Source organism: Podarcis gaigeae (assembly GCF_964106915.1).
Source record: "Podarcis gaigeae genome assembly, chromosome: 11".
NCBI lineage: Eukaryota > Metazoa > Chordata > Lepidosauria > Squamata > Lacertidae > Podarcis > Podarcis gaigeae.
This window is the reverse complement of record NC_139687.1, coordinates 54,655,899-54,671,622: the sequence shown is the minus strand read 5'-3', so window position 1 is coordinate 54,671,622 and position 15,724 is coordinate 54,655,899. Positions and strand designations below refer to the sequence as shown.

The window sequence follows — 15,724 nt, the reverse complement described above, 5'->3', positions numbered from 1 at the left end:
ATACTATCAAATAGCAAATACGGGACGTGGGTGGCGCTGTGGGTTAAACCACAGAGCCTAGGATTTGCCGATCAGAAGGTCGGCGGTTCGAATCCCCACAACGGGGTGAGCTCCCGTTGCTCGGTCCCTGCTCCTGCCAACCTAGCAGTTCAAAAGCACGTCAAAGTGCAAGTAGATAAATAGGTACCGCTCCGGCAGGAAGGTAAACGGCGTTTCTGTGTGCTGCTCTGGTTCGCCAGAAGTGGCTTAGTCAAGCTGGCCACATGATCCAGAGGCTGTATGCCGGCTCCCTCGGCCAATAAAGCGAGATGAGCGCCGCAACCCCAGAGTCGGTCATGACTGGACCTAATGGTCAGGGGTCCCTTTCCCCTTACCAGCAAACAGAGTTTGCAATTTAGCAGACTCCGATATGTTCTTGACTGGGAGAATAAACGCAAGGACTCACATAGTGAATGATCTGGGAGTGCCCAATGCTGTAGCATCCCTGAAGCTGTGTGTGTGTGGCTCTGATTGGTGCCTGGAAGGGGTACCACTGGGAACCCAACATAAACTTCTCTGAGCTTTCCGGGGAATAATAAATGTAAAAAATAAACCATGGTTCAGATGTGTGAAGGGGGAATCCCTTTTGTGTGGCTTGTTCTATTTTCAAAGTTACATTCCAGGCTGACGAAGCAAATCCACATTCTCAATCTCATACATGCGTTGGATTGTTCTATGCTACAGCAGTAGCTGGAGTTAATGTTGCAAATTTTGAGCAGTATAAGCAAAAAGTGCATCGTCTTTCTGTTTTTCCAAGAATCAAGCTGCACTTGACTACCTATACACCAAATCTCACCTTTCTTTATGTGGCAGAAATGCCTTAAACACTTTGATACACTCGCCAGAGAAATAATCCACTATCTAAAGTAGGAGGGAAGAAATTCCTGCATTGTCAGGAGTCTCTAAAAAGCCCGTCTGGAACAATTTAAGCAATTTATCAGTGATTTGAGAGAAAACAACTACTATTCAATGTCTGAAAGAACAGCATTAGCATGGCAAGTCGATACATGTTTGTAAATTCAACAGAGCCCAGAGGAGTTGTGGGAGGCTGGCTCTTTCCTATCAGCTGTGTACTGTACACTTATTCCAAACAACAAAGAAATGCTCTTTTACTGCCTCCAAGAGGAGAATCAGCTGCACTGTCATGTGCTTGACTGAAAACTTTCCGAGCAAGTAAAAATGAGCCTACTTTTAATGTGCTTGGCAAGGGAGCTCCAGCACAGATTTTACATATAAAAATAGAAGACTCCTGCATTACTAGATTACCCACTTCTTTGCAAAGGCTAATAGGAGGGAATAGGAGGGAATGGGTATGGGGAGAGGAATAACATGCATATATAGTTAATGTCACAGCATTTCCCAAGGTTCTGAAACTGATTGTACCTTCTGCCCTGCCTCCCCAACCCAGCACAAAGTGTCTGTTCCACATATTAGCACATGGTGATCTTTGTAGAGATGATAGTCATATTGGAATCCAAACCCCAGGGGCACTCGCCCCTATAGACTTAGAGCCTGTAGGCAATGGTCACTCCAAATATCACTGGAAATGTGTAAGAACCAGCTGGGTGAGAAAGAGGGCCAGTTGTGAATGAACAGATCAGGACAGTGAGAGTCAGTGTGGTGTAGTTGCCAGAGTATTTGACAATGAATGAGTGGGTAACCTTGTGCCGGTCACACATACTCAATTCTAACCTGTCTCAAGGGTTGCTGTGGGGATAACAGAGTGAGAAATAACCACATATAGCAACTTGAGATCCTTAGAGGAAAGCTGAAATATAAGCAAAGCAAACATTATTTTAAGGGGCTTAGTTAAGCGCAGGCATAGGCAAACTCGGATTCCCATCATTCCTCACCACTGGTCCTGTTAGCTAGGGATGATGGGAGTTGAAGTCCCAAAACATCTGGAAGGCCGAGTTTGCTAATGCCTAGAGTTAAGTAGAACAGAGGGGGGGGGGAGGTCCTGGCATTATAAGTCCCCAAATTCTATATCTGATAAAAATGCATCTTTTAGAGTGGGACATATTTGCTGGCCCAAGGCACCCCTTCTCCCCATCTGGATTTGGGCCAGAAAGAAAGGCAAGGTATGGGTGCATGGGGGTAAGATGAAAGCACACACAATTTGTGATACTCTACGTCATTGCGGATCAAGGGGCACATTTGTTAAGGCAACAGCCTTAGCTTCCAATCAGATTTGTGAGATTTGAGCCAACAGGTGAAAGCCTTAATTCTTTTTTAAAAAAATTATTGAATAATAATACAATTCCTAACGGGGAAAAAAATCTATATGCTCTAAGCACCCACCCATAAGCCACAGCCCTCTTCAACAAAACTTCTGCTGCCAAAGCTACAGGGTTTCCATTTTCTGCCTTATACGCAATAATAGTTTAATTCTAGTTCATGCAGTTTATGTCTGCATCCAAGACACTTTACCAACTATTTGTTGTTCTCTACTGGCTTGAGACAAGACAATAATGGAAACTGCTAGTATGTTTAAGATTAACATTTTGCTCACCGTGGGGTCTTTAGTAGGGAGGAAGTGCAGACAATCTGCTTTAATTGTTTTTGTTGCAGAAGAGTTACAGACAGGGGAGTGGGGGGAGAGGAAATAAAATGCACATGAAAGCCTTCCTACCACACACAGTACTGTGGTTAGAACTTGTCAGCATTCCTTACAGACACAGAATTGATTCATGCTGAAAACAGATACCCAAAGAGGCAGGGCGTACCAAAAAGTGATTCCTATCATAAGAGAAGAGAAGGCAAATCTATTCAAAACTGAGCCATGGCAATGAAAATAACTGCCTGTACTCACAACTGTTTGCTTTTAATGTCTTCAGAACGATTTGGAAAAAAATCCTAGTACAGTAGTACCTCAGGTATGCTTCAGGTTACAGACTCCGCTAACCCAGAAATAGTGCTTCAGGTTAAGAACTTTGCTTCAGGATGAGAACAGAAACTGTGCTCTAGTGGCGTGGCAGAAGCAGGAGGCCCCATTAGCTAAAGTGGTGCTTCAGGTTAAGAACAGTTTCAGGTTAAGTACGGACCTCCGGAACGAATTAAGTACTTAACCTGAGGTACCACTGTACAGAGATGTGGTACAAAAGTAGTTAGGGGACACTTCACATAACCAAAATTGAGGGTTTTAGTCTCACTTTGCATCTCCAGGTATGGGCACATGATCCAGCGGGATGGAACAATCACAGTGTTAGCTGGACATATAATCAGACACACTTGTAACTATGCCCATGAGGCTTAACTTCAATGGCTTAGATACAGATCGAGTAGAAATTACTTAGGTAACATAGTCTGTGGAAACAGATAGTAATGAAGGGTACTACCTTTACTGTCCAGTTCTTATAAAGGTCATACCAGTCTCAAAAGAGCATATTTTAGAAGAATGTGTATGTAAACTAAAATGGAAGCACTGAAGGCAGCAACACACAGAGACTCCTGATTTCCATGCCATCTAATTACTGCAAGGCTTTCCCCCCAGTCTTAGTAAAACCTACAGCACAATCCCTTGCACTCTGCACAGCTTAAGTCCTGGTCCACTTCCGTTTTTCCTACTTCCCCCATAAAAACAACATTCCTGCAGAAAAGCAAGCAAACCACAGATACAGCAGAATCAAACCCCCAAATGAGAAATGGACAAATACATAGGTAGCACCAGTACATAAAGACTCACTTGCTACTCCTGATGCAATTCCATAAAGCAGTCCTCCTCCGTCTGACTCTGGCTGAAAGACGTGTGTCCCTGGGGGAGGACTTCTCTCTTGTCTGATGAAGTTATATAGCAATGTTTTCACAAGTCTGCTGGTATACGGGAGACTGAAAATGCAAAACAGAGCCAGAAATCTAGAATGATTTGGGATGGCACTAGAATAAAATTCAGATTTCTTTCTCTCACCATCCTTCTCACTGGGATGGATGACACTACTATGCAATTACATAAAATGCCAGGTTTAAAACAGATCCCCCCCCCCCAACTGGCAGTGGGTCAGCAGGAAATACATGTGAGAGCATTGCAATCTAAATAACCATATAACTAGACATTTTTAAAGCCTCTATTTTGAAGGACACTCAACCCCACAATGCTTTCAAAGATGTGAAAATACGAACCTAGAGTGCAACACAAGTAAGCGAATGCAGGTTAAGGCTTCCTCTTTTCAAACAGCAGTCTTCCATGCCACATGGCAGACTGTTTTTGAAACAATTTATGGTGTGGTACGATGGGGAAGGGATTTGCTGAACAATAGAAAAATGCCAAAAAATTCAAAAGGTGTGCACAATTCTTTGGATCTGCTTGCCTGAAGTTGCTTTCTTAATCCTGGCAAGAGTGCTTACATTTACTTTTTGCAAAATATGTAGTAGTTCAGGTTGTCCAGGCCCATTTAAAGATTATTCTAACTGGATTTATCACCACTCCATAAAGGAAGTGAAAACCTTGCACTTGCCTTCCCCTCCATTGCACATATTGGTCAATAATATCAATAATCAGCTGAACTTGCACATGTCTCAACTGTTTAAATTGGAGGGAAATAGCAGAGATAACTTCATCCAGAGATGGAAAGGAGATACTGTCTGCTAGGATTCTGTAAAGTCCTTTAAGTGACTGCAGTCTCAGACAACAGATTAGTTAAGTATGGTTTACATTTCACATTATCATCATCTTGATTTAAGCATCAAACTTCCAACTCCCCATCCCCTGACTTATGCAGGATGTATTTATTCACAGAAAGGAAATAACCATCAGATTATATGCTTCCTTGACATATTGACCACACAAGAATATTTTTCTGGCATATGGTGTTGTGACTATGAGAGACTATATATTACTTTCTTCTCTGTGTTTTAGTGGCAAAAAAGAGTCAGGTTCAACATAAATGAAGGCAAGCCACTAAATGTCTTTGGAAAAGCATTGCTGTGAATATTGTGCAAGAGACACATGGTTGCACATGCACATGAGAGATTATCTATGTCTAGATTCAAATCCTCACTTATCCATAAAGCCTCACTGTCTCACAACCCAACTTTCCTGCAAGGAGTTTCTCAAACTCTTTTTGACTTCGACCCTACCTTCTAATCACACTCCACCCCTGCAGAACCCCAATCTACAGTGGGATCCAGAAATATGAATAAAGAAGTTATAGCTGTAAAGAAAATCTGAAAAAATCCTAGATAATTTGGGTGAGCGTACAGGTCTCCTTGACTATGACCCCAAGGCTTTACATTTTTTTAAAAAAAAATCAGTTTATTATTAAAATAAAATTCAGAAAGGGAGTCACGACCTTGCATTCTATGCACAGTTAATCAAAATCCTACTAAAAAAATAGAGGCTGGTCTATTTATTTATTTGGAAAAGATGTTATGTATCCCAGGGTGTGGTGAGATTAGTTTTTCAGTGAAGCAGCTCATCTTCCACAAGAGGGACAGGATCAATGGGTTCTGTACTTGCTTCTGATAATCCTCAACGCCTAAGCCCCTAACCACTGAAGGATTTCTCAGCTAACTGCCCACCACACTACCCCACCCACAGGAGGTCTGTGACACAGTTTGAGAAATGGTGCCTCAGATGCAAAGAGATGCAGTAAGAATTGTGAAGCACTTTGTACTCTGAAAAAAGTTCAGTATTTTTTAAAAAATAAAATATAGAATGGCTGAACTTTCTATATTCAACAGGATTCTGCATATGTATTATAAAGTGGGATTGTATGTAGACACACCCACATGCAAACTATTTCACATTTAGAGTCAGCATTCTATTTTTACTGCCTTGACACACTTCTATTTAGATGAGCTGAATATTTTCTCATCTCTCTGAGCTGTTAAGATTCAGTTCACTAGGAGTTTGAGAGATACTCCGGCATCCCAACTAAATGAAAGCATTTATAATATTGAAGCGGCAGATACAAGAACTCAGTGAACTCCAATAATGAAAACAATCTCTATAGAAAGCAGCATTGTGGTTTGAACATACCATCGACCACGCATGAGGTATTTATGAATGATGCTTTCCCGCAGAATTTCCTTGTGGAACAGTTGGCAGGAGAGGAAAACAACAAAAGTCGTCACAGCTTCTAGAGAAATGCTGTATGTTATGTCTCTGCAAAGAAAAATACTAAGAGGATTAATGAAAACCAATGAATATATATTTGACACCTGAATTTTTCGATTATGAGCAAATACTTGAAATTAATGTGTTTGCAATAAGCCTAGAGCAAGGAAGCCCTTGAGAATAAGGAAAGGGCCCCAGCTCCTGTCAACAATGTCACAGAAGCTCTTCCAGATGTATGAAATGAATCAAGAATACACTACTGTGGTACCTCGGGTTACAGACGCTTCAGGTTACAGACTCTGCTAACCCAGAAATAGTACCTTGGGTTGGGTTAGGAACTTTGCTTCAGGATGAGAACAGAAATTGTGCGGCGGTGGCGGCGTGGCGGCAGTGGGAGGCCCCATTAGCTAAAGTGGTGCTTCAGGTTAAAAACAGTTTCAGGTTAAGAACAGACCTCCGGAATGAATTAAGTACTTAACCCGAGGTACCACTGTATTAAATACTGTCCTATTTCTAGCTCCCTCATTGCTTCCAACACCCATCTTTTGTCTTAACAAATCAAATGGAACTCCATTTATCATTTGTTTTTATTTATTACATTGACAATCCGCCTTTCCTCCAAGAAGTACAACGTATCATACATTGTTCTCCCCTCACCTCATTTTATCATCACAACTGTCCTACAAAGTAGATTTCACCAAGAGACCTTCACGGCCAAGTGGATATCTGAACTCCTGCAGAGATATCCCGGACCCCAATCAAACCAATATTCTAACCACTACACAACACTGTCTCTAATGTATTTGCTTTGCTTTGTCTGACATATGAGGTTTCATTACTACTACTTATAAAACACCCACCTTTAGCTAGACCAGCAGTAAGCAACCTAGTGCCCTCCAGATGCTGTCAGACAACAACTCTCATCAACCCCAATCATAGGCCATGCTAACTATGGATGATGGGAGTTGCTGTCCATCAACATCAAGAGGGTGCCACATTAGCTACCCCTGAGCTATATGTGAGACCAGCTGCCACCACCAAAAATTATGTCCCTGTGTCACATTACCTATATGGTATCATGGGGGTACCATATAGGAGCATTTGCCCTGCCCTGCGCTGTGCCATTATTTCATGTGCTTCTCCACCAAACATCATTATCTGGCAGTGGCAGATGTGGAGACACAACATTTCCATGACTTACAGCAAGGGGAAAGTGATCCTACACGCAGTATAATGTGTACATGTGCATAATGTTGAGCTCCAAACAAAAGATAAGGAATACCTTAGCAAAAGACAAGGAACACTAAGTATACTATTTAGAACATTTCTAAACTGCTCTAAACAGATTAACATTAAAAAATATCTAAGTGATGTACCATATAAGTGTTCTCTTAAGAGAAAAATAAACTTATTATTATTCAAGAGATGTGTTACAAGCAAGTTTTTAAAGACACAGGAATTGCCTCTGATGTTGTACTTGAAACATGTTAGATATAACAAGAAATTGGCATGTTTCTACCATTAAATAGATGTTCTCTAGTATCTCCTTTAAAAGAAATGCATCACAAATCTGTGTACCATCCTTGCACAGTTTTCTAGTCTCTCTTTTGAAATCGGCATCCTTGTGATTTGGACTTTAAAAGTTATCCCAGGCAGACAGGAGATGTGCAAAACCCCCCCAGCTCCTATACCGTATGGCTAGGATGTTTGAATGACCAGTTCTTGTAGCCAGGGGCTCCCACCAATGAAATCAGCATCACCAGTTGGGTGCTGGTTCATTGGGAAAGACTCGCTCAGCCAACTCCCATTTAAAAAGAATCATTTGAATGTTATCTCAGCTAAGCAGAAGTTGCTCAAGAAGAAGTACCACATACATGACAGGTGTAACAAAAAAGCCCCTTAGATGTATAAATGGCTTTCTACTAAAGTGTTTTCATGAACACCTGAGAGTATAAAAATATTACATGCAATATCATAAAGTGTCACCTTGTATTACACACTTTTTAATAAACAAGTCTACAGTGGACCCTCCAGATATGAACTTAATTCGTTCCGGGGATCCATATGCAACCCGAAAGTTACGTTACCCGAAGGTAAGGTGACCCGAGGTAGACTGTCCTTGATTCTTACATTCAGCATATAGAATACAGGATACAGAAGGGATACATGTATGGTTAATAATTTTCACTTTAGCCTGTATTTCCTGCTTTGCTGATATATGTTGCCAGGATGGCCAAGGTGTTCAGGAAGGTACACCTTTAGGGTGGTATTCAACTAAGTTTTACTCAGACCTACTAAACTTCATGAACCTTAGTAATTTTCATTAATTTCAGTGGATCTACTCTTAGTTGCTTGCTGCCCATACACTGGCCTTACTTCTTTAAGCCATTCTAATTGGTGCTGTGAGTTAAACCACAGAGCCTAGGGCTTGCCGATCAGAAGGTCCGCAGTTTGAATCCCTGCAACGGTGTGAGCTCCCGTTGCTCGGTCCCTGCTCCTGCCAACCTAGCAGTTTGAAAGCACATCAAAGTGAAAGTAGATAAATAGGTACCGCTCTGGCGGGAAGGTAAACGGCGTTTCCGTGCACTGTTCTGGTTCGCCAGAAGCGGCTTAGTCATGCTGGCCACATGACCCGGAAGCTGTACACCGGCTCTCTCGGCCAATAAAGCGAGATGAGCGCCGTGGCCCCGGAGTCGATCACGACTGGACCTAATGGTCAGGGGTCCCTTTACCTTTTTGATTTCTTACACCTCAACATTAACCCAGTTAACTTATTTCACTGGAAGCATTAATTTTTTTTAATAAAAGAAATCACTAATTATGACTGTCAGAATTGGTTGTTCCACACTGCAAGTTTCAAATGATACAGGAACAGGGTTTGATTGCCATACTTCCTGAGGGTCCACCAGAAAAGGTGAAAGAGGAGCTGCCAAAGAGTATAGGTCAGTTTAGAACACTGCAAAGCAAACTGAGTATCCAATTATCATTTTCAGGGTACGAATACAAGAACTTAATGTGAACCTGATCTTTCCTCTTGGCATAGCTCCCAAAATTAACGCCCACTAATGGCAAACATGCATGCAAAGAATATACTAGTTACAGCCATCCATAAATGTTTGGGAAGCTTCTCAATGTACTTTAAAAAAATAAATAATTGAAAGCAACCGTGACCTCTTCTGCCACCCTCTTCTCCATGGAAAGAACAGGAAATATTTCCAGTTAATTCTCCCACCTCCACAGAACGGAAGGGAGTGCATTCAGAAGCTACAACAGGGAATTAAGATGCCTTGTTTACGAGTCATTTCATGCCTCTGGGTAAGCTTCAGATGGTCAGTATTTTGATTTCTAGTCCCTACTTACCATTATATTCAAATAACAAAAAACATTTCAGTTTAATATGTTGTGTGTTAAGGGTTTTCTGTTTTCTAACAAGCAGCCACAGAACTAACCCCACTACCACCATTTCTCATACTAAAGGTAAAGGTAAAGGGACCCCTGACCGTTAGGGTCCAGTCGTGTTTCTCATATCGGTGTTTCTCATACTAGTGGAACGCAAATCAATCAACTCACCCTCAATCAACTCACCCTTAACATGACTATAGCTCTACAATTCAACCGTACAAGTAAAAATTATCATCTGTAAGTGATATGAAACATTCATTGAATTATTCTAAATGAAGGATATTTGCATCCTTGCACCAGTCACTGCATAACCACCAACCAAAAAACCCTCCAACAACCTTCATGATTTTTCTGGACTTGATTCACTCTTATTGCTGAAGTCAGACATAATAGCAAACCAGTGAATGATGCTTTGCTTTTTGTAAACAGCTTTGAGGTTTTTGTTTATACATCCAAGCGGTGTATAAATTTTATGAAATAAATAAGACTCTATGATTTCAAGCTGGCTTTTTCAAACAAATCACAGTTAACGTTAGCCACATTTTGTCACTCGGAAGTGGAAATGAAAGCTTCTGAGTGCCTCCCTTCAGCAACATGGGATGAATTCAGGCCTAAGGTTTGTTGCATTTCATTCACATCGCGCTCCACTATCATTTAGTGTATATGACATATTATTAATAACATACCAAAGCAGCTTTTGCAGTTGTAGGCTTAATTTCATCTGTTCAAGGTTTTGACACATGCCCTTTAAAATATATATAATTTGGCAGGGGGTCCACTAATGCCCATTAACCCGAGCAGGCAGAGCAGCTGTGAGATTTGAAAAGGTCAAAACTTTTTCTAAACATTTCCACTTCCCATCATCCTTAAGGGTCTTTAAAGTGTTGAGCAACCTTTTCTTTTAAAAAATAAAATAAAAATCATTCATAATTTTGAATGGCTGGCATTTTAAATATTACCTACACCCAAATAGCAGGGACAGATAATAAATAAAACAAATAAAAGCTTCAATGGTCTCTGACTTGTGCAGAAGTCATTCTCACTTCAATCATCAGGGAGGTATCTTAACGGAAGATGCTGTTTCATCCATTCCATATCACAGACTGCTTTGGACACTTATTTCAAAGGTCTCTCACTACCATGCCACATTTTTTAGGGGATGAGGTTGCTGCTGTTCAAGAAATGCGTATCTTCTGCCCTTTGGGCTCCTAGAACTAGACGCATGGAACTCTGCATCCTAGTGATTGATTTTTATAGGGCTTGACTGTGGTTTCAGACTGTTTTCAAATGGAGTGACCGGCTATCACTCGTCTCCATACGGCCGCACGCTGCCTTCCAACAAAGAGAATGATTTATGAATGTGTATCTATTACTCCGTCCTTTCACCTCTCAGCATTTCCTCTAATCTGCCCCAGACAGAAGTATCAGTGTTCCAGGAAGTACCAACAATACCTCTTTGCATCATCAGAATCACTTCTCTAAATCATGCCACAAATTCATTAGACAGCAACTGCCCAAGAATTAATATAATGACGGCAGGACCATGTTTCATGACAGTGAGGTTTCCAAAGAAAACAGCTGGGCCTTTATCGGGATACTAAATGGCCAACCTCATTCCAAGTGAAAAAGAACTCAGCAATGTGAAAAATGAAAAGGCTCCAACAGAGAAACATGAACTTCAACGGCTAATCTAAAAGAGACAGAAAACAAGTTCTGCTGTCATTTTTCAGGGCTGGAGGGTACAAATACATAAGGAGGTAGCTAAATGGAAGGCCAATTAAGATAGCCTCATAACAAATCCACCTTTAGAGGAAGAAAAAACACCAATTTAAACCAAAAGATTTGGAATAAAGAACGTACAAAAGGAAAGCAAAGAAACATGCAACTTTGAAAGCAATGCAACAATACAACTTTGAAATATTTTTAACACCCCCCTCCACCCATGGCAAGCAGAAACAAACACAGTGTGCTGAGGTACCAACAATGTGCAGAACTGAGGCAGTAAGTGGATACAGAGCTGGAAGCAAAGAGGACTGTGGCAGAGTGGGTGGTGAGAGCTACAGAATGATGTGGCAACAGGGGAGATCTCTGAGCTTCCATTATTATTTGCCAAACCTTTTTAGAAATCCAATGCTAAGGCAACTATTTTTGTTTCCTGGCTTCTGAGGGGTTGCTTAACCACATCCAGTAAGGCTAGATGGCAATTAAATTAAACGTATTTATAAACCATAGCCATGTAGCAAGCCCTTCTCAGAGCAGGATAAGTAAAGAGAGAGAAGTCCCAGTTCTGATATGCAAGCTAGGTTTAAAAAAACTTTTCTACTGCTTTGCATCAAGTAGTGCTCAAGATAGAATCAAGGAATTGTGGAGTTGGAAGGGACCTTCAAGGGTTCTTTAGTCCAATCCCCCGCAGTGCAGGAATCTCAACTAAAGCATCCATGACAGATGGCCGTCCAACTTTTGCTTTAAAAACCCCAATGAAGGAGATTCAACCATCTTCAGTCTCATTCAAGGAAGCTGAATATGGTGAGCAGTTGTAGCCCACAACATCTGCAGGGTATGGGGATACCATGCTGCCTAACACTGACCTATTGCCACACCTTCACCCATACCCAAAAGATTGTTCCTGGCATTTCAACAGCAGTTGGTCCAAAATATTTTTATTTTTGCAAAACTATTATAAAATTGGCAAACTGTTAGCTGGTTATTTTACTATATCTTCTCAGAAGGCAACTGAAATAGACATCCCATAACTTTTATCATGAAGTTTACTTACAAAAGAGGAATCTCAACAATCAGCTGAATGAGGCAGCACAATAACTCTTCCATAAGGTCTTCACATTCTGATCCTGAAAGAAAACAAAGAAAAGTACCATTGCTGGATATTTTGATATTAGCAATCTATTTTGTGTTCTCATTTTGTAGTTTTATGTTGTGATCTGCCCTGCGATCTTTGGATGAAGGGCTGTATACAAATGTAATTACTAGTAAGAATAAGAATGATCTGCTTTTCTTCCTTGAAAGAAAATTCGTCATTTTCATCCTGATTCCCATTTACTGAAGTTCAAACTCACTGTACCCCTCATGAAAAGCCTTTTAAAAATCCAGAATGTAATGTTGAAATCTTGGGGGAGGGGGTTTCTTGTGAAATTCGTACAAAATTAAACTGAGCCTTCAGATTTTCACTCTTACTACTGGGAACAAACTAAAAGGACAGCAGTTCTAGCTTCTCTGGAAGGTGGTTAGAATCCTGTGTTTCAGTAGAATTATGTCTCAATGAAAGAATGGAAGGAACTGATGGACAGGCAGACAGAAGAACAGGAGAGAGGAAAGAAGAGGGGCGAAATGAAGAGACTGAGAAGACAGATCAATTTGGCAATCCCTTGTGTGTCTTGCCTTTCACAACTACCCAAAGCAGGTGACTTTTATTCCTAGTCTACAAAATAGGGAATCTAGCCTAACTTGCCCCAAACATGTCTATGGGAGCAGCTGAACTCATCCTCAGACTCTGATCTACAAGACCAACACTCTGGTTACTGGTTCACATTAGTTCTCAATAATTATTTATGCTTAATTCTTCAGACTTAAATATTGTAATACTTACATACAAATTTTAAAGCTATACAGATATCAAGGCTTTTTTGGGCTGTGTTCTTTAATGGTTTCATGTTCTGAATCCCAGCACTCTACTAGACGGAGAACCACAGATCTAGAGTGGCATGAGAAGCTCATCTAACTTTTAAGATATATAGCAGAGATGTCTCCTGCCTCAGTTGAGCATCATTTGAGCATTTCAAGAGAAATGAGAGGGCAAGCAGAAAAGATAAATTGGCATTCAAGAGATAAAAGTGTGATTTTCACTGAAAGGTTTCTGAATTGAACTGCATTTGTAGATAGATCAATTCATTCATCCATTGGCAGTCAAGCCCCCAACCAAAGATGTGTTGCAGCAATGGCATTGTTGCCCCTTTCTTGTGGTTGTCATTGTTGCTTAAGATTTTGTAAGAGAAAGGAAGTGAAAGTCAACAATAAATAGAGGAAAAACAGGAAGAGAGAAAGAGAGAGAGGGAGGGAGAGAGAGAGAGAGAGAGAGAGAGAGAGAGAGAGAGAGAGAGAGAAAGGGAAGCAACATATACAAAGCAAAATTTAAAGTGGGTCCTATGTTTCTGTTTGGGATTAAAGGCACTGGATCTCAAAAGGTTAAAGACTACCAAGTCTAGTTACCTTAATGGGCAAAACAGGCCAACTGAGACACAATTAACAATTCTTTCAATTTAGTGCTTCCTCACAAAATTACTATCGGCATTGCACAGCTGAGAAAATAAGTAGTGGGAAGTGTTTTTTTCCTGAAATACAGTCATTAAGCAAAGACTTTAAAATGTAATTGCTTTCATAGGGTCCAAAGGCAACAAGAATCTTCCCCCACTTTCATGATGTTTACTTGGGGACATGTCAGTCATTTGCATCCACGATTATACATATGTTTTGAGAGAATTTTATAAACCATGAGTTCATAGAACTGGCACAAAGGGACATCATGTGCCATCATCATTAAAGTCTCAGCATTCCAAATGAGGAAATTATCTCAGTTTTATAGAGGGGTAAACCAAAGCAGGAAACAATCAGCTGGCAGAAGATCACAGTGAAGCAGAGATCACCACCAAGAAGGAACTCCAATTTCCTGGCTTCTGGTTCCCTGCTCCTAACCAACAAGACCACACACAAGCACCTTCTTTTTTAAAGATGTCATGCTGTCTATTAAACAAAGCAATTAAATGCCACTTTCTTCAACCAACATACTGCTAAAAATTTTGCTGTCTTCATTAGCGTGAATGGGACCAGCTCCAAGGTTTTGTCTGACATACTAATGTGCAGTCAGGGTCTTGATAAAAGAACATTAATGTTCCTTAATGACTAGTAGTGCTTTACTTAATGGCCAAGCTGTCTTTCACCTTTGGAATATTATACTGAACACTCAGAACTAGCATGTGGGGCAGAGAAATTTACACTGAGTTTTATGGGAGGACAGAGAGCTGAGAGCTTAACTGTTTCAGAAGCTTGAGGTATCCAAACAGCTGCTCTTTGAGAATTCAATGCATAATTTGAAGATTTGCTACATACTGTAGGAATCTTAGTTTCCAATATATTATGCTTACATACTTGTAAACGTTTTTCCCTATTCAAAAATACCATGCCGCCCGTAGCCCAGGGATGGGGAACTTGTAGCCCGCCAGATGTTTCCTGGACTTGAACCTTCATCATCCATGACCATGTTCGATGATGGCTGGGGTTGATGTGAGTGGATTTCAACAACACTAGGAAGACCACAGGTTCCCCATCCCTGGGCTCCCTACCCTAATCTACACCCAGACTTCTCACCTCTGCTGAGACCAGCTGCATAAGTCATTCCCCCAACTTTCACCAAATGGCAGTCATTCCATCGAGCTACATGAACTTTTTGCATTTCAGCTGGTAAATTATAAGAACTGTAAAAATCAGTATCTGAGTTGTTTTCCTGACCTCTTCCCTTCTCATCCCTTTTCCCTTATGTGTCAATTATTTTTGACTATAAGTCTGAGGGCAGGGACTATCTTAGCTTAGATTTTTTAGCTTCAGAGCAGGTTGAAAATACTTAAAAATAATATTAAATATTGATGACACTGCACTTCATCAAGCAAAGGAAGTTAGAAGAGAGACCTCATATGGCATCCTGCATCATTCTCTAACTCTGTTTATCCCCCCCCCCCCTTAATGTGTAAGGAATGTTGACCTCTGCTAGAAACATGCAGTTTGGGGGAGAAGACAGTTCTGAGAAAGGTGGCTCTTAGAACCTTTCCCCCTAGAAAAGTGTTCCATATGGCAGAGCTGCTAGTGGCAGAATTCAGCTTTGTGCATATCTGGTCCCACAAAGCTAATCTGGCTGCTATTCAGGCAACAGTTCCAGAGATTTTGAATTTCACACAGTTGGCGAGAAACCAGGAAGTTGTACGTGGATTGTAAGAACCTGGCTTCTGTTGCCATTTTTTCTCGTAACTTCTATATAATGCCTTGAGCTACATTACATAGTCGTAGAGCTTTTGTAATATCACAGATTATGCCACCAGAAGCGTTTACAGTGTTTTTCCCTGCTCTTAAGCCAAAAATGGGCTTCCAGAGTGGCCCTGTCTTATTAAGCCTGTATGCCACAGGCATAGAATCTTAAAGGTAAGAAAAGAAAAATGTTCTCAG

At 40.8% G+C, this 15,724-nt stretch overlaps 1 protein-coding gene across 9 annotated transcripts in view; it reads right to left on the bottom strand.

The window, feature by feature from the left end:
- The window catches only part of DYM (dymeclin), a 173,064-nt gene that overhangs the window by 120,940 nt on the left and 36,400 nt on the right, over nucleotides 1-15,724 (bottom strand). For all 9 annotated transcript variants that reach the window (XM_083702689.1, XM_083702691.1, XM_083702685.1 and 6 more), the window contains exons 7-9: nucleotides 12,273-12,345; nucleotides 6,017-6,142; nucleotides 3,725-3,867 (exon numbers count right to left, since the gene is read on the bottom strand). In XM_083702689.1, coding sequence (XP_083558815.1) covers nucleotides 3,725-3,867; nucleotides 6,017-6,142; nucleotides 12,273-12,345 — 342 coding nt within the window. The remainder of the gene's footprint in view (nucleotides 1-3,724; nucleotides 3,868-6,016; nucleotides 6,143-12,272; nucleotides 12,346-15,724) is intronic.